The 27,839-nt window shown below is 38.7% G+C and overlaps 1 protein-coding gene across 2 annotated transcripts in view; it reads left to right on the plus strand.

Annotated features, from left to right (window-relative positions):
• LOC125246000 (copine-8) overlaps positions 1–27,577 on the plus strand; it is a 175,217-nt gene extending 147,640 nt beyond the window's left edge. For both annotated transcript variants that reach the window (XM_048156830.1, XM_048156831.1), the window contains exons 17-20: positions 19,087–19,189; positions 21,501–21,558; positions 21,953–22,026; positions 24,865–27,577. In XM_048156830.1, coding sequence (XP_048012787.1) covers positions 19,087–19,189; positions 21,501–21,558; positions 21,953–22,026; positions 24,865–25,053 — 424 coding nt within the window. In that variant the 3' untranslated portion in view covers positions 25,054–27,577. The remainder of the gene's footprint in view (positions 1–19,086; positions 19,190–21,500; positions 21,559–21,952; positions 22,027–24,864) is intronic.
• Positions 27,578–27,839: the final 262 nt, after the last annotated feature.

Raw genomic sequence — 27,839 nt, forward strand, 5'->3', positions numbered from 1 at the left:
CATATTCCTCGTAGAGTGGGCTAACAGCCAAAGGTGAAGGCTGACCAGCCGACTCATAAGCCAGTGAGATGGCCTAGACCACCCACTTGCTTGTTCTCTGCTTAGATGCAGGGTACACTTTTTAGGTGACCCAAACATATAAAGATTTGCTTAGACTTAGTTCACATGGCATAGCTCTGTGGTAATAAGCATCCAGTGCTCAAACTGGGCACAGCAGATAAGCTTTTCCTGGTCCGACGTCATAAATGGAGGACAGAATGCCTGCAGTGCAATAGGTCTCACAGTATTAGTGAGGACCTACGCAAATTTGAGGCACGATGGAGATACCGACAGGGGTTGAATGTCTCCAATTCGCTTGTGAGACATAATAGCATGGAGGAACACTGTCTAAGTGTGAGAAATTCTCTGGAATCTCTTCGATAGGCTTGAAGGGGCCATAGAAAGACCTTGTAACACAATGGCCAAAAAACTCAAGCCGTACTCTTGTGCAAACTGCAGGTCTAAGCCTCAAAGTGCCACGGAGGAAACGAGTGATAAGCGGGTGTCTCCCCAAAGATACCCCACTGAAAGGAGCGTGGTAAGCAGCTAAGGCCGCTACGTACACCTTTAGCATGGAGGGGGATTACCCTGAAGAAAATCTTTCCTGCAGGATCTCCAGTACTGCGCTAACCGGGCAGTTGACTGGATCCCACTGGTGATTTTCACACCAAGAAGTGAAAAATCTCCACTTCAAGGTGTAGAGTTTCCTTGTGGAGGGAGCTCTGGATTGGAGAATGGTCTCAACAACCTCAGTTGAGAGACTGGAATCTATGAGCTGTGCCCCCTCAGAGGCCACGCCCACAGCTTCCATAACTCTGGGCGGGGGTGCAGTATTAGACCGCCCGCCTGAGAGAGAAGGTCCTTCTCTCTCAGGACCCCCCCCCCCTCCCCTCCCCCTAATGAATTATATATGAGACCACCGATGTGTTGTCTGATCAAACTAACACATGATGGTCCCTGAGGTCTGGAAGAAAATATTTCAGAACTAGAAATACCACCATCATCTCCGGGCAGTTTTATGTGCCACGAAAGATGATGGTCCTGCCACAGACCTCGAGTCGAGCGACCACTTATGATCGCCCCCCAGCCCGTGAAGGATGCGTCTGTCGTTAGTGTGACGCGACGACTGAGAGCCCCCAGCACAGGTCCCTGGGACAGAAACCAAGGTTGCTTCCATATGACTAGAGCACGAAGCATCGCCGCGTGACTCTGATCATACGAAAAAGATTCCCTCCTCGGTGAGAACCCCTTAGTTTTGAGCCACCACTGTAGTGGTCTCATGTTCAGTAGGCCAAAAGGTATCATGTTGGACACTGCTGCCATAAGACCTAACAGTCTCTGAACTGTTTGACAGTGAGTGACTGGCCTAGCTTTATGTCTAAGACGGTAGTGAGAATTGATGTTATGCGAGTCAGAGATATATGGGCGCGCATAATCACCGAATCCCATACCACGCCTAGATAGGTGGTCCTCTAAGCTGGAGAAAGCACACTTTTCTTTGCGTTTAATCTCAACCCCAACCTTCTCATGTGAGCGAGAACAACATCTCAATGTTGAATTGCCATCTGCTCTGATTGAGCCAGAATCAACCAAACTTCTGTGTAGTTTAGAATGCAGATGCCCTGCATACGCAAGGGAGTCAGAGCCGCGTCTACACATTTGGTGAAGGTGTGGGGTGACAGTGCTAGGCCGAAAAGAAGAACCCAATATTGGAATGCTCCGTCCCTGAAATAAAACCTTAGAAACTTCCTGCGTTGCGGGAGGATTGATACATGAGAGATCTATCATAACAAACCAGTCCTTGGACCTGATTTGTGACACAATATATATTATTGTCAGCAGTGCTAACTTGTGTCGATAGCTGATGCAGATCTAATGTAGGACACAACTCCAACATCTTTCCTTGGCACAATGAAATAGTGGCTGTAAAAACCCCTGACTCCCTGCTGGGAGGAGGATCCCTTTCTATAGCCTCCTTTTGCAGAAGAGTCACTACCTCTTGTGCCATCACGAGAGCCTGCTCGGGACCCACCACTGTGGGTAGGACCCCGTTGAATTGGGGCGCTGAACTGCATACCCTTTTTCTATTGTGTGCAGGACCCACTGTAGATATAAATGACAGACTTCACTCTGTCAGGAAATCTACTAAGGGTACCAGCCTCTCGAGGCTGGTCTCTGGTAAAATATGGGCAGCCAGCACAGTGCCCTGAAGCGGAACCCCGGCAGGGAACAACTGGCTTTGCTGCACTAGAGGGCGCACGCCACCCTCGGATAACACGCAGGGAACTACTGCGCCCCGGTGTTGCAGAGGGGTTGGCAGAGCGCCCCCTGAGGGCACCAAAAAGGCAGATGGGCACCATATAAGGAGGTGAGTGCCATCTGGCTTTTTGGAGAAAAAAAAACTACTCAGGGAACCAGTCTCTTGAGCAGCAATGACGGTCATCAGATCAAGGGCTGAGATAGGGCAGTGCCCGTCTCAAAAACCCTCTGTTAATTTTGCGAACCCCACGACATCAGGCGCCGGTCTGCCTTGGCAGAAGCGGAACCCAAGCCGTGAGGAACGCGAGCCGAGCCACCCTCCTCAAAGAGGACTCAGCAGGAGTGCAGCCTCATAAAGAAAATCACAATGCTCACAAGCAGCTTCCTCAAAAGCTGCCTGGGCATGCCGCACTCCCAAAACAAACAACACACATCTGGTGTGTATCTCTGCCCAAAATGCAGGGAAAACACACTTTCCGAAATGCTGTTTGCTTGCCATAATATAAAGTTAGTAGACAGACAACAATAAATAGGACAAATGATTTCACATGTAGCGCTTGCTGAAGGCACAGAAGCTGAATGAGAGTGTTTTCGGGTAGGCTTTATAGTTCCTGGTCAGTAACGTCACCCACCTATGACGTTCCATCACCCCATTGGACTGATTTCATAAGTGCTTCACGACGCAATCACGCAGAGGCGTTCCCATAGCGACTACGCAGCACGAGTTCCCTTGAAAGGGAACAACACATGGCATCCATGTACGTCCGAGCACATGTGCACTTTGGTCAGAGTGGGAATAATGCGATTAAGCTGTTTACATGCCTGTTTATTGCGATTAATATCAGCGTACACCACCTAGTTTATTGCAGTTATGCTTACTACGATTATGAGCTTAATCGCATTACTTTAATTGAAGTATAGCATTTACATGAAAGTTTAATCGCAATATTGCCAAAATCTCATTATAATCTCATTAAGAGGGTGCATGTAAATGCACTGATTGTCGTGTAAATAGTTTGCAACTGCCACTTTCTATGATCCAATCGATTCTCAATGGACAAAATCAATTCCTGCTTTACATATGTTCTCATTCAATAAGCCATTTTACTCAGATATACTGTAGTGTTGTCAAAAGTACAGACTTCGGTACCTGTCGGTACTGAAAATTTAAAAATGTGACGCTTTGAGTGCTGTTGAGTGGATTCGTAAACACCTCTGATTGGCCATTGTGTTGACGCGCTCATCGGATATGCCTGTGATTGGCTACAATGATCAACGCATGGGAGCATTTGAAAGCACACGGAAGTGTTTGAACTTGAAAGCGTTTTGAAAGTGGGAGCGCGAGCTTTGAAAGCAGGTGTCTAACAGTGGACCGATCCGCGATAGACGTCTGCTTTCAAACGCTCCCGTGTGTATCTGTGTAAGCGCTTAGTGAAGAGATTAATTGATGACTATTTACGTTTTTACAGCGTTGATCATTGAAGCCTATCACAGACATATCCGATGAGCCGTGAAAACAACAGCCAATCAGAGATGTTTACGAATCCACTCAACAGCGCGCAAAGCGTCACATTTTTTAAATTTCAGTACCGACTAGGTACCGAAGTCGGTACTTTTGACAACACTAATATACTGTAACATCACAATAAGGAAGAAAAGTTTATCAAAATTTCAGTTTCTTGCCAACTTTAAGGGGACAGGTTACCCTCAAATAATAAGATTTTAACTGCTGTAACATTTAACTAACTTGCTCAGCTCTAATCCTGAAAGAGACAGCTGAAGAAGACAATTTACACTAATTTTAGCTATAGCGCCCCTTGTGTAAGAATGTATGCATTGCATACTGGAAAATTGTAATCTGATATATTTTGTTAACACAATGATAAACAAAATTGAGCTTTTGTAGCTTGAAGTGTTTGCATTTACATAGTTGTACAGCTGCAGTATTGCAGGCCTTTTTCCATAATCCAATAGTTTAGATAATTGTACTGCAATTAAACTTCATAAAAGAGTTGTTTATCTTTTCTTATTACTTTGCTCTCTACAATAGTTGAGTCTGATTGGTCAATCACGAGGCTGAATGGTGGAGTATTTTTGTATATTTACCATTGCACTAAATATTTTACCGTTGTCCATGTCCATGTCCATACTCGTTCTACTTTCCTGTCTCTCATATTACTCTGCCATCTATCTTTTCATATCAGCAGAAGTTGATTGGAGCCATCTTGCGACTTATTACAGCTACTATGTCTGTAATAAAAATAGCCTTGGAAAACCATGTTCATTTTATATATAGGTGGACATTAAACCTGTGATAGATGGCTGGTATAAAGCACAGTCAAATGATTCTTCTATTGCTGAAATGAAGCAAGCAAACAACAACTTGCATTGATTGAGAAATATCATTCAACAAACAATGCAGATTTTGCACATTTTCAGAGATTGGCTACAGGCAAATATTCTCAAAACATGCAAAACCCCCAGGTGCATCATCCAAACAAAGTGTGTTACAGTTACACAGACATAATCCAATCCGAAATGGCCTTCGAGGTGTGATATATGACCTTCAAATTACTTCAAATGAGCCGAGGAGCTAGACTTGCAACTATAAGATTTGATCTTATGCTGTCCCAAATAGAATCATTCCTGGTCTGTATCATCCAAAATGATGAGAGGAAAACATTAAATGGCTATCATAAATGTGGCACAATGGCCTGAAAATTAGATCTGTGTCAAAGCCACACAGGAATTTTAAGTACCCAATTGGCATGCATTAAAAGAATAAGATAGAGGGTTAACATTTTGTCGAATTGCATGGACAAGGCCCTAAATTGTGTTTTTAAACTTTTTGATGCCATGAATCCCCATATTGATAATCCCCTATTTTGAGACCTTTCCTAAAATGTAAAGGGAGATATATTATGCATTAAGACTCATTTAACTCTGTGTAAAAGGGAAGGAAAAAAACATTTAAAAAAATATAATATAAAGACAACATGCTGTTAATCAGCTTTAATATTGTAATTATAAAACTAAAAGAAATTTTGAATATATTATGTGGTAAATATTTACTTTGTATTGAGTTTATAAAGTAAACAATTAATAATTTTAAAAAGCCGGATGAATTTAGTTTTTGTTTTGTTTTTATCTTAATTGAAAATTTTACAATAAATAGGAAAATTTAGGTCATTGTAAATAACAAAGCAGTATTAAAAAAGGTGTCTTCAGAGATCAATAAGGGTACTTTCACTTTTGGTGCACACCCGGATTCGATTGACATCAGATTTTGGTTCGATTGGATGATGTGAACGCTGTCTTCCGAACTCAGGTGCGCACCCGCCAACCGTACCCAAGTCCACTTAAAAAGGGTGGTCTGGGGTATGGTTCATGTGAACTCTGGTATGGTTTGCTGCTGACATGTACGCAGTCGTACTAAATCACAGATGTAAACGGCTATTAATAACGTATGATTTGATAAAAATGTGTGTTTGACTTTCCTGATAGTTGTGACTGGCGTACTTGCAAGCAGATAGCTTTATAACATATCTGCTCGCCTTCAGCTTTCTTTAGAGCATTTTGCATGACATTCGCAGCAGATAGACACAAGTGCCGTTACGTACTAAAGCTTTGTAAACAAAACAAGGGGTTCAAAAACAAATATATAAAAGTCAGGTGAGCAATGCTATGCATTTTGCCACCTTCTCCTGCGCCGTCGTTACCAAGCACCGGTGTAAACTCCTGCTGCTTTGACACAAACGCACCGCGGTTCAGACCCAAATAATATAATGTGAACACAGTCCAACGGGGGCAGGTGGAGGGGGGAGTGATCAAACTCTGTTTCAGACCAGGCAATCGAACCAAGGTGAAAGCATCCTAAATGTGCACTGTCCAAATCAGCAAAAGCTGAACCGAGAAGTAGAATGAAAATAATAATTTTTGAAATATTAATACATTTATTGCTCCATGTCTTATTAAAATAAGACCCCGCGCCATTGATGGAACAACCGGGGAGGGGGGGTGGAAGCCCTGGAGACCTACACGTGGATGAGGGAGGTGCAGGCAGGTACAGAGGTCTCCAGGGCAGATTTAGGACCTTGGGTGGCCGTGGAGGGGTCAGGAGCCCCACCCACGGGTATATGGCCCCCCCGTGGCAGCAGCTATTTTGGGCGGTTTGGGCTCCAGATCAAGCAGGACCACATGGGAATACCCACTGGAGGGGAGGGGTATGTGGAGGAGACTGTCGGTTGGTGACCAGGCCGCGTGTTTTTCTGAGGGGACTATACAAGGATGATACGTTTTCTCTTGAACCTCTTCAATTTCGAAATCAGAACCATTTAAAAAGAGAATCAGATTAATAGACTCGACTAGGGAGAAGTAACAGGCAGGTTCAATATAACGAATAGTGTCCTCGTCCAGGCCCTTCAGAAAACAGGCGTTAAGTGGAGCATCTGGCCAGTTCACCTTGCAAGAAAGCTCAGCAAGTTCCTCCACGTACCTCTCCAGCGGGCGACCATCCTGCCTGAGGGTCCACAGACGATCCCCTGCTAAAACCTTGGGTCTGCGGATTGTTGGAGTGATCAGGACCAGAAATATTCCCATCCTTTGTAGAAGTCCTCACGGTTAGGTCTGTTCTTCTGTTACGTGTGGTTGCAGTAGGGAAAGCTCAGTCGGACTTCTACAAAATAGACATTTAATGACAAAGAAACAGAACAACCATACATGTAGCAAACATAAGAACAGACAAGGGCTGCGTCCGAAAACCTAGGTAGCTGTCTTGCTGCCTCACTGCCTTATATGAATGAGAATGACTTGTACGGCAGCGTTTGTGCATGAAGGCACCTCACGAAAAATAGCGCAAGCTTTGGTGAGAACTAAACAAATAATTACTACAGTAGTAATTTCTCGATAGAAATGATATCAAAATTGAAATATGTTAGTCAAAATCATACATTTATACACAAACTGAGCAGCAAACACAACTTTCGGACGGCATCTTTATTTTTCTAGCTCAACTGTCACAGAATGGAAAGCACAGGATTGTGGGATATCAAAGGCAGCTAAGGATCCCTATAGATACCTAAGGATATCTATGCTTCCTTCAAAAATTGATCTGAGGAAGGTATCTCATTAAGACAGGAAGTGAAGCTAACATTGGATTCGGACGTGCCTTCATGCCTTCCTACCTTGAAATGTGTCCTCAGAAGGCAGCATTTTCCAGTTTTCGGACGCAGCCAAGGAAGTGCAGGGAAGTGAGTCCATTATAAAGGGAGTGCAGATGATCCGGAGCAGGTGCAGGTAATCCGTGATGATGGGGAGATGACGAGGAAGTGAGTGCAGGTGTGGAAACAAGGAGGATCATGGGATATGGAGTCCGGGACAGAAGGGAACTGTGATAGTTCCTAAAATTCAAAAGATTATCCAAAATTTTCACAATGTTAGAGGTCAGAATAAAATATCTAAAGGATGTTGTTAACAGCTTGTGGGGCTGCGAGAACCTGAGCATCTACATCTCTATCAGCAGCAATAAAATACTGAATTCATTATGCTTTAATTGCAGTGCAAGTACCTAAGCACATTTCAGCTACCACATAATAACAATGCCTGCTACAGTGTACAATAAATATAGAGAGCAAAGCATTCACCACCAGCTCTTTTCTCAGAGAATCAACACTTTGTCAAGAAATTGCCATTATCCTGCTCTTTTATTTTGTTTGGTGTGGAAATGCATATCTCTAGAATGAATGTCAAGATATTCAGTGAATATCAACATAGATATCAAGCAATAATGGAAATACTAATAATTTTAGTAATAAGTAATGAGTAAGTAAGGTATGTAAAGTAAAGTAATGACAGAATTTTCATTCTTTTAAGATATACTGGGCTGCAAAATATGAATAATTAAAGAGATCACGTTGAAATTTTCAGAATCGTAAAACATTTTTTTTAGATAGACTGATGTCTAGTGACAGGTGAACAATATCAACATATGGACTGCATCTAAATTTATAATGTAAAAAAAAATATGTTTTGAAATATAACAATGCTTTTCTATGTATTTAATTTACTATTTTAATTTCATTTTTTTACTGAAAATATATCCTACAAAGAGAAGCCACAGTAATGGTGAATAATTAAGTAATTAATTAGTGTTACCTTCTTAAAAAAAAAAAATGATACAGTAATGTAATTAGTATTTTTTTTTAAAAGAAAATGAAAAAAATATTTCTAGAATCAAGGATGCTTAAAAGTGAACTATCGTTGCGCAATATTGCAGCCAAAATTATTCTTTCACATATTTAGTAACTGAATCAGCCTTGAAACGAATTAATTGATGAATCTAGGTAGCTATGTGTATGTTATCCATATCACAGTGATATACCCAACACTTTTATACAGGTGTTGTGATATTAATAAATTGCTCTTATTTATTACATCATATGGCGGTTGTTTTTATACTTGAACGTTTCTAAAACTCATGTTCTGTTATTGCACGTCAGATCTCTATGCTCACAAATCTCATGTTAAATCCACACTAATTATGGTTTAAAGGGAGCCAACAGTCAGTGGACTGACACATCCTCACACTATGTATCTAATTATGTGCCCATTTCATGGATTTTCTGAGGATGTGAAGTAAGGGACAGTCCATCAAGTCATTATCACCCCTGTGTTCCACACACACATAGTCACTGCGGTGTCCACTCTACTCATCTGTGCTGAAGACAGATCTGCCACACTGCACCGCTCTAATCTCTCTCTGTGTATTTGCCGTAGGTTGCGCTGACGCAGTTTAATAATAAACTGCTTTTATATTGCTCTTTTATAGCTAATGCGCTGTTTGCCTGGTTTTTGCACTGTGCACATTTTTGGGCCTGTTTACACCTAGTCATCTGATTTATCAAAACGATTCCATTTACACTTGGCCGCAATAATATAAATTACGGCAACAGTCAGCATTGGTAAGATCATTTAATCTCATTACTTTTAATGAAGATGATTGCGTGTTGAGCTGTTACGAACCCCACTTTCAAAGAGCTCGCTAGGGAAGGGGGTAAGCAACATAAAAGGACACGCGAGATAAAGAGAAACAATTTAACTGTTTATTGATGCCGCAGCACACGCGTATCGCAGGTAACTGTTCAGGTGGTATAGAACCAGCGCTCTGACACAAAGAACATTAGATGACAAACACACAGATCAACAAAAACAAAACAAAAATAAAAAAACAGCTTAATAACAACAGCGGGCCATCAGGACGCACACAGAACTCGTCGGGCACAGCAGGCCGGCAGCGTCAGCTTACCGCACGAGCCCTCACTCGAGTGTGCGCCACGCTCACATAGAGCCAGAGACAGTGGCAGAGGCGGCGGCACGACTGGAGTTGTAATTGTTGAGGTTTCTCAAGTGTGCACCACGCTCACATAGAGCTAAGGACAGTGGCAGTGGTGACCTGGCGACTGGAGTTCTGATGGAGGCAGCACAAGTTCGACACACTCAACAGCACCCTCACGTGTCTACACTCTCCCCTCTTATATCCAGCCTAGCACGTTGTAAAGGAATGGGCCGCAGGTGCACAGGGGCGGGGCTTACCCTCGGGAGAAGACAAAGAACCAAATTAATACAAAAAGAAAATACACACCACACTAAATAATACATACAAAGGCTTGGGCCGTAACATGAGCATCTGTGACTTTGTTTCATTTCTGGGCCACATATGCTCATCACATCCAGACCCAGGGGAAGCTGGGTGACTCCAAAAGAAATAGAGTGGACATTGCGCTGCCTGTTGGGGCGAAGAGGTCCATCTGTTTCATAAAATCTTTACCAGATTTGACTACCTCGGGTGGAGTTTCTACTCCCCCGTCGGTATGCTCTGTCTGGACAGATATCTGGGGATATAAATCGCCATGAGGGACAGGAACTTGTCCTGAGCCCAGAGCAGAACGTGCTGCACTAGCCTGTCTAGACGTTGCAATGCAGGCCACCCTGGCGATTCATATTAGAGGCTACCGCAGTAATGTCCACCCGCACTAGGACATGGTAACCCCTTAACTGGTGGAGGAAGTACTTCAGGGCCAGAAATACAGCCATCAATTCGAGGCAATTGTTGTGCTAATCGAGATGATGACCTCACCATATCCCTTTGGACTGGACGGCCACCTAAGGCCGCTCCCCAGCCCGTACAGGAAGCGCCTGTTGTTGGCATCTTCCAACATCAGTGCACCTAGAGTGGGACCCAGGGTGAAGAACCGAGGTCTGAGCCACATAGAAAGGGAACGAAGCCGCAGCGCGTAACCCTTACCATAAACATGGATTTTAGAAAGGGCATGAAGCACTCAGCGCATGTCCTTGCCCTTATTTGCCATAGAGAATTGCCTAGACAAAACCTCTCAGCTCTGAGCCACAACTGAAACATCTCATGTGCAAGAGGCCCATAGGAATCACCGAGGACGCTGATGCCATGAGACTTAACATTTCTTGATACTGCAGAACAGTGCAATCTTGGCCTAGCCTGACATTGTTCAGGGTGGTTAGAATAGTCTCGAGCGGGAGACAATCGTGCCTGCATCATGGTCGAATCCCATATGACCCCTAAATATGTCATTCTCTGGGTAGGACAGAGAACACTTTCCTCTAGTTTAATCACAACCCTAGAGAAACTAGATGGCCGAATGGAAGAACCCGATATTGGTAATCTTTGCCCCCGAAAGCGAACCTCAGGAACCTCCTGTGTTGTGGCAATATTTCTATGTGAAAATAATTATGCGTCCTTGTGATTGATCGTGACAAACCAATCATGGTGTTGGATTTGCGACACGATCATTTTTACGGTTAACATCTTGAACTTGAGAGCTTTGACTGAATGGTTTAAGCCTCGAAGATCTAAGATTGGACACAGCCCCCCGTCCTTCTTGGGAACTAAGAAGTATCTGCTGTAGTAACCTGACTCTCTCTTTAGAGGGGGAACATGCTCTATGGCCCCTTTCTCCAGCAGAGATTGCAGTTCTTATGACAGTAAAGTCGCTTGCCCCGGCTTCACGGTAGTGGAGACCACACCGTTGAAACGCGGAGGACGACAATTAAATTGGATTCTGTATCCTAATTCTGCTGTCTTTAGAACCCACGCAGACACCCCTGGCAGTAGTTTCCATGCTGCCAGGTTCTCTGAAATGGGCACTAATTTTGATACTTCACTTGAGGGGATGTTAGATGTTCCGCATCCTGAAATGTTACAGAATTCAATGGAACACCTAACATGTCACTGAAAACCGCTGCTCCAGAGGTGGCGGGGAAGGAGGGTTTATGTGAAGATATTGAGAAGGGCGGGTGTTAGATATTATGAGGCTGCTGAGCGTGACGAGCTGGTCCCCAGATTTAAAAGGGGAAGCACAACTCGCCACAGCCTTCTTAGCAGGTCATCCTGGTCCACCTGCAACACTGCCATAGTGTGCAGAGCAGTACCAGTCTGACACACTGATCAAAACACCTTCCCACCAGTATGGATGTTATTATGCATAGCTTGGTGGGGAGTGCTGTCTCTTTAAGTGACTATGAGCTCCAGAAAAGAGATAGCTCGCAAGCGTCTCTTCAAACTGGAGCATCATTGTATAAATCACACGCCCTTGCACCCACGATGGTCAAATAAGTTGACATTGAAGGCACAAAGGCACAAGAAAAATAAGGTTTTCCCCATGAACGAGTTAACGTCATGGAGAACCTATTTGTTTTACTTATATATGCATATTATATATCATATAATTAAATATATAAATATAAATATATATTATAAGGCCATTTCACTTAATAAATTCCTCAGAATTAAATGCAGCCATTTACCAGACAAGTAAACACGGTCTGAATAAAAGGCTGTACTTAAAACTTTCATAGATCAGTCTGATATGCCTGTAACACAGCCATTGTGTACAGTGCAGTACCAGCCCGACTCGCTGTGAAACGCCTCTGATGATGCGCCCCTAGGGGAGAGATAGCATGCAAGCGCCTCTCCTCTCCAGGCAGCATCATATAAACGCGTGCCTTTGCACCCACGATAGTCGATCGAGTCGATGTCACGGGTACAAAACACATTTATATTAGAAATGTTTGGGGTCTGCTTGTATTTCACTGCTTGAATGACCGCCCAGAGCAGTTCACTTTTGCTTTATCATCACAGGAGGAACGCTCAGAGATGGACAAACTCATATTCCATTCCAATGGAAAACACTTAATTGTCCTCTGCCCAAGCCGAAGAAGCACCGGAGCACGCTTCGGTCTCGGTAAAGGACATCGCGACCCGGAGTGAGAGTGAGAGTAATAAAGTATGAACCCGTTTCTCGCTCCTCAGCCAAATCGCCACGCGAGCCCCACGATCACATTGTGGTTGCTGCCCCTTTGAAATAAGCAAAGCGAACGCTAAGCACTTTAACTGTGAACATTCACAATGCTCGCACTCGCCCTGTTACAACGCAAGGGCAGCGTGCTCTTCCCCAAACAAACAAAACAATACTGGTGTGTGTCCGATTCGGAGATGGACCGAGAACACAGAGACACACACCGTTTGCTTTGTTCAGCGATGACTTTATCTCAAATATATAATATCATATATGTGCGTTCACTTTCCACTTGTCAGACACAGTTGAAAAAGGAACAATGGGAGAGAAAGTTCTGTGCACTGCCTGTCAAATCTAACTCCTAACAAAGTAACGAAGGAAGGAAAGAGTTTGAACAGAGCTGCTTCACACACACACTTCACAGTATGGTCTCTGAAGACAAAAGACCTGCTGATGCACAGGTGGCACATCTAATTATAGCCTTGCTACGACTCATTCCAATGACGTCACGCAAGGCTATAAATATAGGTAAATTTAATTGATGTTGTTTTACACATATATTCACAGCTGGTCACGACTAAAAGACTTTCCCATAGTGCTGAATAAAGCGCAGCTTAGAGTGTAGCCTTTGAAAGGGAACAAGCAAGCCAAGCCTATATAAGAAAAAATGACACGAAAGTATCATAACACATTACTTTCCGTAAAAAGTAACTAACACAAATAGTTACTTTTTAGGGAGTAACACATTATTGTAACGCATTACTTTAAAAGTAACTTTCCCCAACAATGAACATAACTGTAGTCTTCACACTGTGTCAAGTTAATGCATTAGGTACCATGAACTAACAGTGAACAACAAGCATGTATTAATCTGTGTTAGTGTTAAATATACAGTTGTTCACTGTAAATTAATGTCAGAGTTTCCGTTCTATCACATTCCAAGACTGACAAGTGCCGACCCAACAACTGTTAGTTATTGCCATTTATTTGTGCCTTGTAAACTAGCCTTAATATTCATAGTAGCTGTAAGTTCTAGTATGCATACTAATATCATAATATTATAATAATAACATTTTACAAGGGTTTAAAATGTAAACTCTAAAACTGTGAATGCTAAAGTAGTTTGAAATAGTTTAAATCTTTGTGACAGCATACGCAAATACATGTTAACACTAGGGATGCTAGTATCGGTATCGGGCCTGATACCATGCTCATGTACTCGTACTCGTAAAAATACCCCCGATACCAAAGACTGATACCTCACGTGATGTAACTGACAGAATTTTCTGTGCACAGAGACACCGGCGGCAGCCGCAGAAACAATGTCAACCTCAGAGGTGTGGAAATACTTAAAGGGTTAGTTCACCCAAAAATGAAAATTATGTCATTAACTCCCTGAGGTCCGAAAACAGGATTTTTTTCACATTGCAGCAAAACAGACTTAAAATACTCTGTTTACGTCTTGCTTTTAAGCTAAAAGCCTATATGAAATGCCATAGAGGTAACATAATTGTTCAGACACTTTGCATCACAGAAATACATTATATTTTAAAGAATATAATAGAATACCATTATTTTAAATTGTAATAATATTTCACAGTATTGCTGTTTATGATGAGCTGAGACATTATTACAGAGGGTTTTTTTCACAGCCTACCTGACTGAAAGAGCTCATTATTATGCAAGTCATTTCAGGTCATTATTATGTGATTCTTTTTTCTTCTCAGGTGTAAATGGCCCATTATTCATGATGATTCACGCCTCCACGCATACTGTGTTTCTTGACAAAAAGTGTCTTACAAAAACTAAATCAATATATTGTTTTATATGAAGGAGTAGGCAGCATAATTTTTACATAATTCTGAAGCAAAAACTCTAGTCTACAACCTCCAATACCCAGAAGTCTTGTGAACACAGATTTAATATACTTTTTTTGGCCTTATTTCATTGACTTATTTTTTTTGTTTTTTTAATAACCACGCATAAACATTTTTCCTTCAAAAATACAAACATGTACATACATGTTCCTCACATATTATTGTAGCCTAGTTTGTGCTGAATACAGTATAATGACATTTTTGTCATTTATATGTTTATGAACAACTGAAAAATGCACAAATGTCAGGGCATGTCAAAACTTCTCCAAGCCCCAAATCAGCCTCAGGCTCTAGAGGGTTAATGACTCACGATGTTGTTCCAAACCCGTACGACCTCCGTTCATCTTCGGAACACAGTTTAAGATATTTTAGATTTAGTCAGAGAGCTTTCTGTCTCTCCAATTAAAAAGTATGTACGGTGCACTGTCCATATCCAGAAAGGTTATAAAAACATCATCAAAGTAGTCCATGTGACATCAGTGGGTTAGTTAGAAGTTTTTGAAGCATCTAAAATACATTTTGGTCCAAAAATAACAAAAACTATGACTTTATTCAGCATTGTCTTCTCTTCCGGGTCTGGACAGTGCACCGTACATACTTTTTAATTGGATGGACAGAAAGCTCTTGGACTAAATCTAAAATATCTTAAACTGTGTTCCGAATATGAACGGAGGTCTTACGGGTTTGGAACGACATGAGGGTGAGTCATTAATGACACAATTTTCATTTTTGGGTGAAGTAACCCTTTAAAAATTAATGATGACAACCCACACATTGCGAACTGCATGCTTTCAATCACAATTCGTTATCGATTAGTGAAGGCGGGATAGGCGTAATCACACACGCGCTCTCTCTCTTTCTTGCGCACAATCCCAGTTCTCTCAGACAGCGCGCGATCAGTTCTCCTCGCACCTGAATGGTCACATGCGCACATAGTTGTCAAAATTACCATCGTGTGGAGTATCTCACGTAAATACAGTCAGTTATGGCTTAAGAGGATGTAAACATTTGGGTGAAAACAGGATATGTGTCAGTATCCATGGATTCGGCCTTAAAGGGACCATAGCCTATATTTGTCATTAATGTTAATAAAACAACAAAAGACGTTAAATAAATGTATACATGGTAAATAAACCTACTGTATCTGAAAAACAAGTTTATTTAATTTGTATCTCTATAGTATTTGTTGTATTGTTTGTAATTTGTTTGTAAATTTCTTTTTATATAACAACAATTATATATATACATATATATTGGTAATTATGCCTTTTGAAGGTTATTGGACACTGTGAAATTTTTGTTCTTGAAGTTTGTGACAAACACATAAAAATTATTACTTTTTTAATTACAGTAATAAATAAAGAAGCTGTCCTAAGCTCATAAGTCTGTGTTGTGCTTGGAAAACTGCAACATCACCAAAAAAAAAGAGAGAGAGAGAGAAATTAATAAATGTTTAGGCATCGGTATCAGCGAGTACTAGAAAAAAAGTATCTGTACTCGTACTCAGCCCTTAAAAAATGGTATCGGTGCATCCCTAGTTAACATCAAAATTAAAAAAAAAAAAAAAAAAAAAAACACTGTATATGTTAACACCATAACACCTATTTTGTTTCTGATGTTTTCTGTTTCTGGAACTTTAATGATAATGGACTACTTGCACTAAGCTTTATAACATACAGTTGATTAAAAAAAGAATTCAGCTCATAGTTTCCGGTTATGTGTGTGTTCAATGCGCCACAGTTCACAAAATGCAAGTGTGTTTGCAAGAGGATTTGTAAATCTGCACATTTTCAGTGACAGTTGAAGAAATGTTTTGAGCATTTCTGTGTACAGCAGATCTGTGTACTAAATCCTCAATGGAACATTACGTTTCAAAGGTTTAATCCACCAAAGCTGATCTGAGAAAGCAGGGGCTGGTAGAGACCATTTCATCCTCTCTCCTCACACAGAAGTCTGTAGATATTTCTTGAAGCACAAATCACAGAGTTGAAGGAGGCTAGTAAAGGGTGTCAAGTGTCAGTGCTCTGAACAACTACATCCTTCAGTACAGTGTGTGGGAGAGGAGAGAGAGACCTGATAAACCCATGATGCATCCAAATCTAATAATAAGAACAGAAGAAACTTACTCTGTATTTTTTTATTATTATTAAATGTGTATGTAAATGTATATAATGTGTGTACAGTTGGACTGGCAAAGTTATGTTTATGATTTTAAAAAATGTAATACATTTATAACATTTTATAAAAAGATTTGCCATTATAAGTTCAACCTGATCTCATGATGAAGCAACTATTTTACTTTTTGGCAAATTAATTCATATGAAACACGTTTTTTTTAGAAAGAAACTAAGCATGAAGGGTAATCAGTAAACTTAACCTTCAGTGGGGCATAAGCAGCAGTGTTAATTTTGACAGCAAATTTTGGTTTAGTTTTAGTCATAGTCTTTTGACTAAAATGCCATTCAGTTTTAGTCATATTTTAGTCATCAGAAATTGTTTTAGTCTAGTTTTAGTCGACTAAATATACAGTAAATCTACAGTAAATTTAGTCAACTAAAATCTAATTTAGTTAAATTGTAATGCATTTCTCTAACAACACAGATCCAACACACTGATATACATCTGATATTCTCCAAACTGTTTGTTCACTTAAGACAACCAACTGTAATTTACTCGCCAAAGCGGACGGTTTTTGACTGTTCAAAAGACACGAAAGAGCCCGATTCAGTGCTTTTCAGAAATTGACACACTTATCATTGAGGTACTGTTAAAGTTTTTGTTTAAAATTGTGATTAGATTAGATTTTTAGTTTTTCTGCTTTCATTGTAATTTTAGTTAAAAGTTTTAGTAATTTTTTTGTGTTCATGTCTTTTAGTTTTTGCTTTTAAATGTCTATATAGTTTTTTTTATTTCCGGTTTAGGTAGTACATCAGGTTAAGCTAAAGCTTGGAAACTAGATGAAATAAAATAAATTTACATTTTTATATATATTTATTTTTTTATTTCAGTTAACGTTTATTTCAAGTAATGAAGATTTTTTTTTTTTTATGGTTTTAGGTTTAGTTAACTATAATAACCCTTATACTTGTAAAATATGTTGAATAATGTGTCAAATAATGTTCTTAGTCTTTCCTTGCTGTGACAGAAGATACTGTAGTTTACTATGAATTAAATAGAAATTAGATTAAATTGAATGCAGTTTATTTTATAATTATAAACCATCCAGAAATACACCGTGACTCTTATTCTGTAATGTCTGCAGTCCGCACTGTAGCAGGCTGCTCATTTAAGTTCAGATAAGGGAGAGAAAATATGCATTCTTACAACCGTTTAAAACATTTTACCATATAAACATTGTGTAGTAAACATTGTCATAATTCATCAACATGAGCTTATAAGCAATCGCGTGGCATAAATGTGCGTTATTAATTGATTCCGCAGCAGTCTGACGTGCTGTTGCGTGAGCCTGTAGAGCGCACAACAGCGCCACATTTCATGCTTCCAACTTTGTGAGAACAGTTTGGGGATGGCCCCTTCCTGTTCCAACATGACAGTGCACAAAGTTCATAAAAAGTTCATGTGCATGTAAAGGCAGGCGTCCCAAAACTTTTGACAATATAGTGTATAATAGTTACGAATTGCCATACTGAAAAAATAAATTGGTGTAGGATTTACTTTAACAGTTACACAATTACAGAGAAACAGCAAGTAACACGTTGAAATAAAGTGAAATTTTGAAGTAGAAAAACTGATGTAATATATATATTTTAAAGGGGCTATATGTAAGAATTTTCATGTGCTGCTTTTTTATTGCCAATGTCTGAAAAGATTGTAATGAAACTTAAAAAAACGAAACCTTCCATGACTTCCTACAGTAGATTGTCACAATTACATTCAGTTTAGTTTGTCTTAGTTTCATTTTTAAGGACTTTTAGTTCGCCTATCTAGCCAGAGCTATATAGTTTAAAATGTACTTTATAATCAAACTATCATAACAGTGTAATTTAAATGACCTCATCTGTTGACATGATGCCAGTTGAATTGCAGAGCTGGTGCAAACATATTCACATCGCTATGATCAGATGCTTTCATATTGCCCCTTTAAAACATACTCTAGTAATCTTTGTTTTTATTTACAAAATCATGTTTTTTTACAGTACATGAGAGTGTTGATTAATTCCACCAATTCCAGTTCCGACCATTCATTAGAGAAATTACATTTCTAAAGATGGCCAGAATTACACAGTACTTACAAAGAGACGTCATGTAAAAATAGTAATGCTCACATATTGCTGCATGTTGTATTAATGTGCATTTAATAATTGGCTTCATTTGTATTGTATTGGAGGAAAGGTTTGTTACAACCACAGACAAATTAAATGTGCAGAATATATTTGCTTGTGTCTCTATAGATATTACTGCTTTTGAGTACTTTATTTACCTCATAAGCTGATGGAAATAATTGGGATGCCAGACTGCAGTGTAGTAATACAGCGAAATTATATTACAATCCAAAGGCTTTGACTGCATATCCCCCAGTAATGAGATGTTTAATGAATGTAACAATGTGCTCTTTCATGCAGATACGCAGCTTCAGTAAAGGATGGATCACAGTACTTTATCCTCCTCATCATCACGGATGGAGTGATATCAGATATGGCCCAGACAAAGGAGTCCATCGTTAATGTGGGTGTTTGGTCTACTACACTACATGGACTGCTCATTTAGTCTTTAAGCTCTTGATCAACCTTAAATATTCCACTCTTAAAAATAAATGTTCTCACTATATTGATTGAACTTAAAAAGGTTTTGTGAATTGTATTAAGAACACTTATTTGTGCCATTTTAAATATATTATATTATAAATATAAATAAAAATATCTAAATATATTACTATTTATTACATTACTATTTACATTACTAAGTGGAAAAAATATATATTTTATAGGTAAATATAGCACTATTTTTTGTATCGCTATTTATATAGACCAAGAAATGTATTAGATGTCTGACATGTTCTACACTGAAAAAAAATATATACTTTGGACCAGCTTAAAAAAAATACTCTAATTTGTTAAACTAAATGTATTAGGGGTTTTTTTTCCCCCTCAAGTTATATTTATGGATTGGTTCAAACTAAAGAATTTTCACTTCAACATTTTATTACCCAGTGTTTATTGTGATGTCTTATACAGGTGCATCTCAATAAATTTGAATATCCTGAAAAAGTTACTTTTTTTCTGTAATTTAATTCAAAAAGTGAAACTTAAATATATTCTAGATTTATTAGACATAAAGTAAAATATTTTCAGACTTTGTTTTAATTTTGATGTTTACAGCTTGCTGCTCATCAAAATCAAAAAATCAGTATCTCAAATTATTAGAATATTTAATTTCAAGTTCTATGAAATTGACCTAAACCCAGTATTTATACCCTGAGAATGGTAATGAAGACAATGTCAGAAGTGTCTTACCTGGGCTAAGGAGAAAAAGAACTGGACTGTTGCTCAGTGGTCCAAAGTCCTCTTTTCAGATGAAAGTAAATTTTGCATTTCATTTGGTAATTTAGGTCCCAGAGTCTGGAGGAAGACTCTGGGACCTAAATTTCCAAATGAACAGAGACTAGGGCTGGGCGATATATCGCATGCGATTCTCACGCGCATTTCGTCAGTAAAGCCAGTTCCCTGATTACCGCTAAATCGCCATCACCTGCTTTCAAATGGTGCGCCATTTAACAGACAGAGCCGTAGTTCACTGATAAGCCACGCAATATCACGTTCATATCGCAGATGAATCGCCTTTGATAATGAACGCGATATTTGCGTGGCTTATCAGTGAACTACGGCTAAATGCGCGTGAGAATCGCATGCGATATATCGCCCAGCCCTAACAGAGACCATGTTGCGTGAAGTCCAGTGTGAAGTTACCAGTCAGTGATGATTTGGGCTGCCATGTCATCTGCTGGTGCTGGTCCACTGTGTTTTCTGAAGTCCACAGTCAACGCAGCCATCTACCAGGAAATTTTAGAGCACTTCATGCTTCCTTCTGCTGACAAGCTTTATGGAGATGCTGATTTCATTTTCCAGCAGGATTTGGCACCTGCCCACACTGCCAAAGGTACCAAAATCTTGTTCAATGACCATGGTGTTACTGTGCTTGATTGGCCAGCAAACTCGCCTGACCTGAACCTTGTTAAGAGGAAGATGAAAGACACCAAACCCAACAATGCAGATGACCTGAAGGCCGCTATCAAAGCAACCTGGGCTTCCATTACACCTGAGCAGTGCCACAGGATGATTGCCTCCATGCCACTGCGTATTGATGCAGTAATTCATGCAAAAGGAGGCCCAACCAAGTATTGAGTGCATAGAAATGAACATACTTTTCAGAAGCCTGAAATTTCTGTTTAAAAGATCCTTATCTTATGAAGTATTCTAATTTATTGAGATAGTGAATTGGTGGGTTTTTGTTAAATGTGAGCCAAAAGCATCACAATTAAATGAACCAAAGTACTTCAGTACAGATGCACAGTACTTCAGTCTGTGTGCATTGAATTTATTTAATACACGAGTGCCACAATTTGAGTTGAATTACTGAAATAAATGAACTTTTCCACGACATTCTAATTTATTGAGATGCACCTGTATATGCATATATACTAGGATGTGTTCTACACATCAACACTCTGGTGTCAAGCAAAAATACTATTTAAACAAGATTTTGTTTCATTTTCTTTCTTTCTTTTTTCTATAGGATTTGTTATTTGCTTTTAGACAAACTGAACAAAACTAGTACATCCAGAACCCATGATTTTCAATTAAACCATTATAAAAATGCACTTATTTCAGTGTGCATCAATATCATGACAGGTAGTTAATAAGACATTAAATTAAGCTTTTCATATTTACAGATTGAGATTTTGGGGAGATTTAAAAAGAAAAAAGAAAGCATATTGGTTATGGTAAATATTTATTTTATCTTTTTTTCTTCATTCCAGGCTGCATGTCTTCCCATGTCAATTATTATCGTTGGAGTTGGACCAGCCGAGTTTGATGGTAAGAAGAGGAGGATTTTTATTTATTCATTTGTATTTAGACTCCTATTATAGATTTCATTTTGCTTATATTTTATTTTTATCCTCATTTTTGTATTCAACTCATTTTATCTATTTGTCATATTATCTATACAACACATCCCCATTACCGCCTAGATGTGCTATTTGGGTTATAGTAATGCTCAGGTCTTGAGCTTGATCGGATAAAAGGATTGTGTACTACTGCAGAGTAAATGAGCATGTAATGTGACAGCCGTTTCCCTCGTTGCGCTGACAGTAATGAAACAAGACTAAAATACTCAAAACACACACAATCACAGGCACTCAAACACAGCTTACTCATGTTACCATATCTCCGGTCATGCATGTTTCTTGTCTTTTGTCTGTGTCCTCAGCCATGATTGAGTTGGATGGTGATGAAGTCAGAATCTCATCGAGGGGCAGATATGCTGAGAGAGACATCGTACAGGTATAATAACACATCTGAAGTATTTTAAGCATTAAACTATCAACATTAATACAGGGACATCACAAAAAGGACAAGGACTAATTAAAATTACTGTTTTACAATTTTCTGTTTATGAACTATATTACTTGAGTGTAAGTTTACTGATTTTCAACCTCCTTTTACAGTGTCGATAGTATATGTAAATTATTAATGTTTACTCTTTCTCAGTATCTCTTTCTGTTTGTCAGCAAAACACATTATCCAGCTGACTTTTGACAGCTCCAGGAATTTTGTAAAAATTACACATTGTACTTCTGCATTTTTGTATCCCTGTGCATGGACAGTCAGATCAACAGAGGGTTATTAAGAAAACAGTTATTTAAAAAAAAAAAAAAAAAAAAAAGGTTTTATCAATGAAAATTGTATTGCACTTCTCTACTCTTGTCTACTTGTCTACTCTAAAATTTCTACTCATGGAACAATAAAACAGCCTGGAACTCAACAGCATTTTGTTTCGGGAGGTTGGGCAGAAGATGCTCCCCATTCTTCTTCTTCCAAATTAACTGACAGAACGGCAGTTTCTTTCAGTTTTTCCCCTCTGTTTGCATAAAACACTGTGTTTGTGGTCATCCAGTTTGAAATGTTCACTACAAACACAGAGGTTTTTCAGATTTTTAGGCAAGGTGTTTTTTCCATAGTTACGATTCTTTGCAGCCTTTCGCAACTGCCTACAAAAAGCTGGATCCATCACTTGAAACTGAAAATAACTGACTCCCACTAAACGTTTACTCTTTGAATTCTTTTCCTACAAAAGAGAAGACAACAGCCTTTTTTTCTCTAGACAGGTAGTACTAATTTCATACATTTTTCACCACATAGGAATCCAAGTTTTATTGAAAGCCCTTTTTGCCATTGGTGAATTACCCCTTTAATGGAAGAACAGTTTACTCAGATTATTATAATGAACCTAGAACATTATTGTGTGTGTGTGGATGCTAATATAATTATCTTTATATTTATTGTTTTTGGTGTGAAAAAGCCATAAGACAGCGGTTTTCAATCCTGGTCCTGGGGCCCCACCAATCTGCACATTTTCATGCTAAAATGCTAATGCTTTTCTTTTACATTGCAGATAAAATTTGTTGTGAAATTTATCCAGGTCTAAAAACAGAGACCATATAAGGTGATGAATTTCTAGTTTTTAAAACCATGCAAATTATGTTCCTTATACCCATTACGATCATACATGAAACACACATATAACCTTTAGTAGCATTCTGAGTTTTGAACTGACTCTGCTTTTCACAAGTAAGAACAGAGCTCCCTCAGTCTATCTCAAAATCTCATTTGTTAATGCTTTCTGTGCTCCTCCCTCTCTTCTTACAGTTCTTGCAGAGGCAGTCATCATTATGTTCGTGGGTCGCCCCACGCTTGTTAGGAAGCATGTTAACAGGCAGTGTGCATGATCGACTATCATAGGTGGCTAGGGAGGCTTGTCCAATTAGATGTGCCCTCACATACACACATTCCACTGGATGTGCCTTCCTGGCGACCAACACATACTTTAAAGCACAGTTTTTCTTAACTAATCGGCTGTGTAGTGCTCTCAGAAGCAGCTGTATCTTTTAGGATAATTTGGTTCTCAGTCTCAAAGGTGTTTGAGTTGATTGGCAAGCTGAGAATTTGATGGCTGTGCCCTCATTTCAGGTTAATTGCTCTTTTCAGCTTTGCAAATTCTCACAGAAATGCAGATGAATGCGAGACCTGCTTCAGATTATTTTCACCTGATGAAAGTCAACATAAAGAGGGTGTTTATTCCATAAAATCTACTCTAAATGGAAATGTATTTGGTCTGTTTCCCCATGTACCACAAAAACCACAACTTTTTATATATAAATGTGTTATTACATTATTTATGCTATTATGTCATGTATGTTTGTTTACTGCCAACATGCATGTTGAATTACAAAATGTTAGCATGCTGACGTGCGATGTATCACATACAGTATGTACGTTTTTTTTTACTTTTGACATAGGTGTTGAATTATGTTAATGTGTTCTGTGACTTTGTTATATTAAATAACATTAGCTTACCTACAATATTGTTGAATTGAGAATGTTAACATATTATATTTGAACATGCTAAAGAGCAATCACTGTAATCCATACCGTATGGTCAAGAAATACATGACTTGCACAGCACCAAAGTACGGACCCCGCACATGACACATGGACAAGATATATTTATAAGAATTGATTCACTTGTTTTAGCTAAATCTTGACCACAAATTAAAAATTTGTTCCCGTGATTTATTAATTTGGTCCCTCGTTTTATTAAATCGTGGCCATGTTGAACATTATTTGTTCACTCATTTTGATTTAACTAAAACAAAGGAATGAATTAGTACAATTTGGACATGATTTAGTAAATCAGAGGAATGAATTGATATATCGTGCGCATGATTTACTTTAAACGAGGGAATGAGTTAGTAAAATATACTGACGTATTAGTAAGTCATTGTAACGAATTGTTAATTTGTGGCCACAATATGCATATGATTTCCCCACGTCATGTGCAGGGCTCCATACCAAAAAGACATTGTGAGACTGGTCTGGTAATTTCAGGCAAACTCAAAAGAATTTTTTTTCCAATGAAAAAATTTACAGTGACTCATCTGTAAAGACGAAAGGGGGCATTTTGTGAATATGAATACATATGCAATTAGGAGCTTTATTTTTTTAAACATATTTAGAATTATCTCCTTTTATGTTCCACAGAACACTAAATAACAGTCTTTGAACATCAAGTAAGTAAATCAATATAAAATTTTGATTTTAATGTCCTTTTTGCTTTTGCAGTTTGTTCCATTCAGAGACTACATCGATCGCACTGGGAATCACATCCTCAGCATGGCCCGTCTGGCCAAAGATGTTCTTGCTGAGATCCCAGACCAGTTCCTATCCTATATGAGGACCAGAGGCATCAAGCCATCTCCCGCTCCCCCTCCGTACACACCACCAGGACACCCACTGCAAACTCAGATCTGAGCAAACCTTGCAGTATCTCAGTATCTCTCTCTCAAATCACTCAGTGAGGTGAAGGTTTCCTCTGCTCTCAGCTCTTTCTGTCCCTTTCTCTTTGCACTATGGGGGCTGTAGATGGATGCTATGGTTAGACAGGGTTCTGAGGACAGGTTTACTTCCATTACAGGCGTTCTCTGTCAGGATGTCTCTTAGTTTCTCTCTCTGTCTCTCAATGCCTGTAGCTTATTTCTGAGAGCCATGTTATAGAATGAACATCATGTTTCTGGCTCACCATGAAAAGAAGGATGAAGTTGTATGAAGGAAAGACTAAAAATGAGCTGACGATGTTGCGCCATGTCTCAGAACAGCAGAGCAGCTTCCTCTTCCTCAGACTGGGAAAAGGTTAACAAGTCACCAGTCTCAAATGGACTGTTGTACATAAATTTGACTTCTTCCGTCATTTCTTATCTCTTTCTTCTCTTTCTTCTCTGAGCACTCACTCAATGTTTACATGTTAATGATTTTCTTACTGTTGGATCTAACTTTTATAAGTGTATATCTTTAACATGAACTTTGCCGTACAAATCCTTGCAGCGTGTTATCTTTGCCATGCCCATCAGGTCGCAGCAGCTGGTGTCATCGCGGAAAAAAAACACATTTCTTGCATGGAAATGGTGTGCTCAGGCATGCGATGCATGTTGTGCAACATTCATGTTATTTGGCCTTTTCTTGTTCTCTCTCTTTCTCTCACTCACTTTGTCCTCTTTTTTTTTCTTTCACAAGCATAATAGACGGGCACCTCATTGTGTATAAAGGACTCAACGTGCTTCATTACATTTAAATTTGAGCAGCTGTTCTCAAATAAGAGCCCAGTGGTCAAAAACACAGATGCCATTATTATTTTCTGTCTTAAAACATTGTATGGATGTTTTGTCATTTCCTATTGATTTGGTGATGCTGTGTTATGATGAATGAATCTACATGTTATTTGGAAAAACATATTTAATCAGTACCTAGTAGAGTTGCCCAAAGATAGTCAAAAAAGCAAATAAGCTAATTATGAAATCCTTCTTGAATTTCATTGTGAATATTAAAGTGTTGAAACCTGATACAATGCAGAATTACACCTAATTTACAAAAGTCTTTTCTAGAAATATTTTTGATCCCATTGTTTTAGAAATGTGCTGCTAGTATCAGGAAAATCATTATTTAAAGTCTTCAAAACTCACCTTTTTTCTCCTTACTCAAATAGTCACAAATACTGGAACACCACAGAAATGTCACTTGTAGCCACACTTTTTTTTTTCTTTCTTGATTATTACCATTGCAAAATACATTATTTTTGTTCTAATACATTCACACATAACAAATGTGAAATTTCTAGTATGTAGCAACTCATTTTTTCATAACACACTAGTGTAGTGAACTATTTTGGGTAACAGCCTCATGTTGAGGGGGAACATTCCCTGTTTAACTTCTGTTCTGGAATTCAGGATTGTCTTTCCAGTTGTGCTGCTTTGTCACATACAATATTCAACACATAATGGCAAAAAGTAAATCACTTGTGCCAAACATACTGAACAAATGTATGATGAAGTATTACAAAAAATCTGAAGAAGTATAATTTACTTTATAGAAAAATAAAATGTAACTATTATAGGTTTGAAATTATGAAACAAAAGTAACAAACTAAAAAAATAAAATAAAATAAAAAAAAATAAAAAAAAAAAAACACAAGCAAAAGATTTAAGATTGTGAGAAACAAATTCAGTCATACAAATTATTTCTCATCTTGACTTTTGTAAGTATGAACTACACAGAGTGACAGTTGAAGAATGATGTATGTGTGAAAAAGCAGCACTTCACCTCGGGTTCAGTTGACGATATATCTCTCTTCTGGGAATGTTGGCTCTCAACATTCCATTAATTGCCCTCAGCTTAGTTCCTCTCTGCATTGCTGGTGCCATAGCAACTGCCACTTTGGCAAGCCCATTCACCTGTAAGTATGCACCTGTGTGTGAGGGGGGGGGGGTGAGTGTGCGTGTGAGCGTGTGGAAGTCAGCATGGCAAGCATCATTGAAGTGTTTTTAAATTTGTGACTCGACTCACATAAAATTTGTTTACTGAAGATATCCAAATATTATATTGTATGCTATTCATATCTAAATATTATGTGCACTATGTTTGCATGTACAGTTTTACAAGAGATTCACCAGGTCTTTTGTTATTGTTAGTGTTTTGAGTATAAAATAAATAAATAACAAAAAAAATAACAGGAAAATAACTGTACAAATGGCCTTAATCTCTCACTGAATTCTTGGAATTGTGTGATGCCTTCAGATGAATTGTTATATTTTGTGTTGGTGTACAATTGCTTTCTAGTGTATATTTTCTTTGCACAACTCATGTATGAAAAAATTATATTGTAATTTTTGGAATCAGTGATTAATCAGAGAAAGCATGACTAAAGTTCTGATTGTCTAGTAAATCCATATGATGAAATTATTATTTATGTATCAAGTACATATTTTGTAATAAACATTCTTAATATATACACATTGCTTTATGAGTCTGTAATGGTACTTCCCGATTGTTCTGATTGTAAGATTAGTAATGACTACTTACACTATTAATACTATAAACTACTTATAATAGCGCATAAAGGTAAGGTAACATATTGGCAAAATTTTGCTGTCAAAAAAAGCTACATTGTCTTGTCAAATAGTGTAGAGATGCATGAGTCACTATCAAACCAAACAGCTTTCTGTTGGTCAATGTGAAATTCTGTGGAAAAACTTGAACCCGCTGTG

Source organism: Megalobrama amblycephala, linkage group LG14 (genome assembly GCF_018812025.1).
Source record: "Megalobrama amblycephala isolate DHTTF-2021 linkage group LG14, ASM1881202v1, whole genome shotgun sequence".
In the NCBI taxonomy this organism is placed as follows: Eukaryota; Metazoa; Chordata; class Actinopteri; order Cypriniformes; family Xenocyprididae; genus Megalobrama; species Megalobrama amblycephala.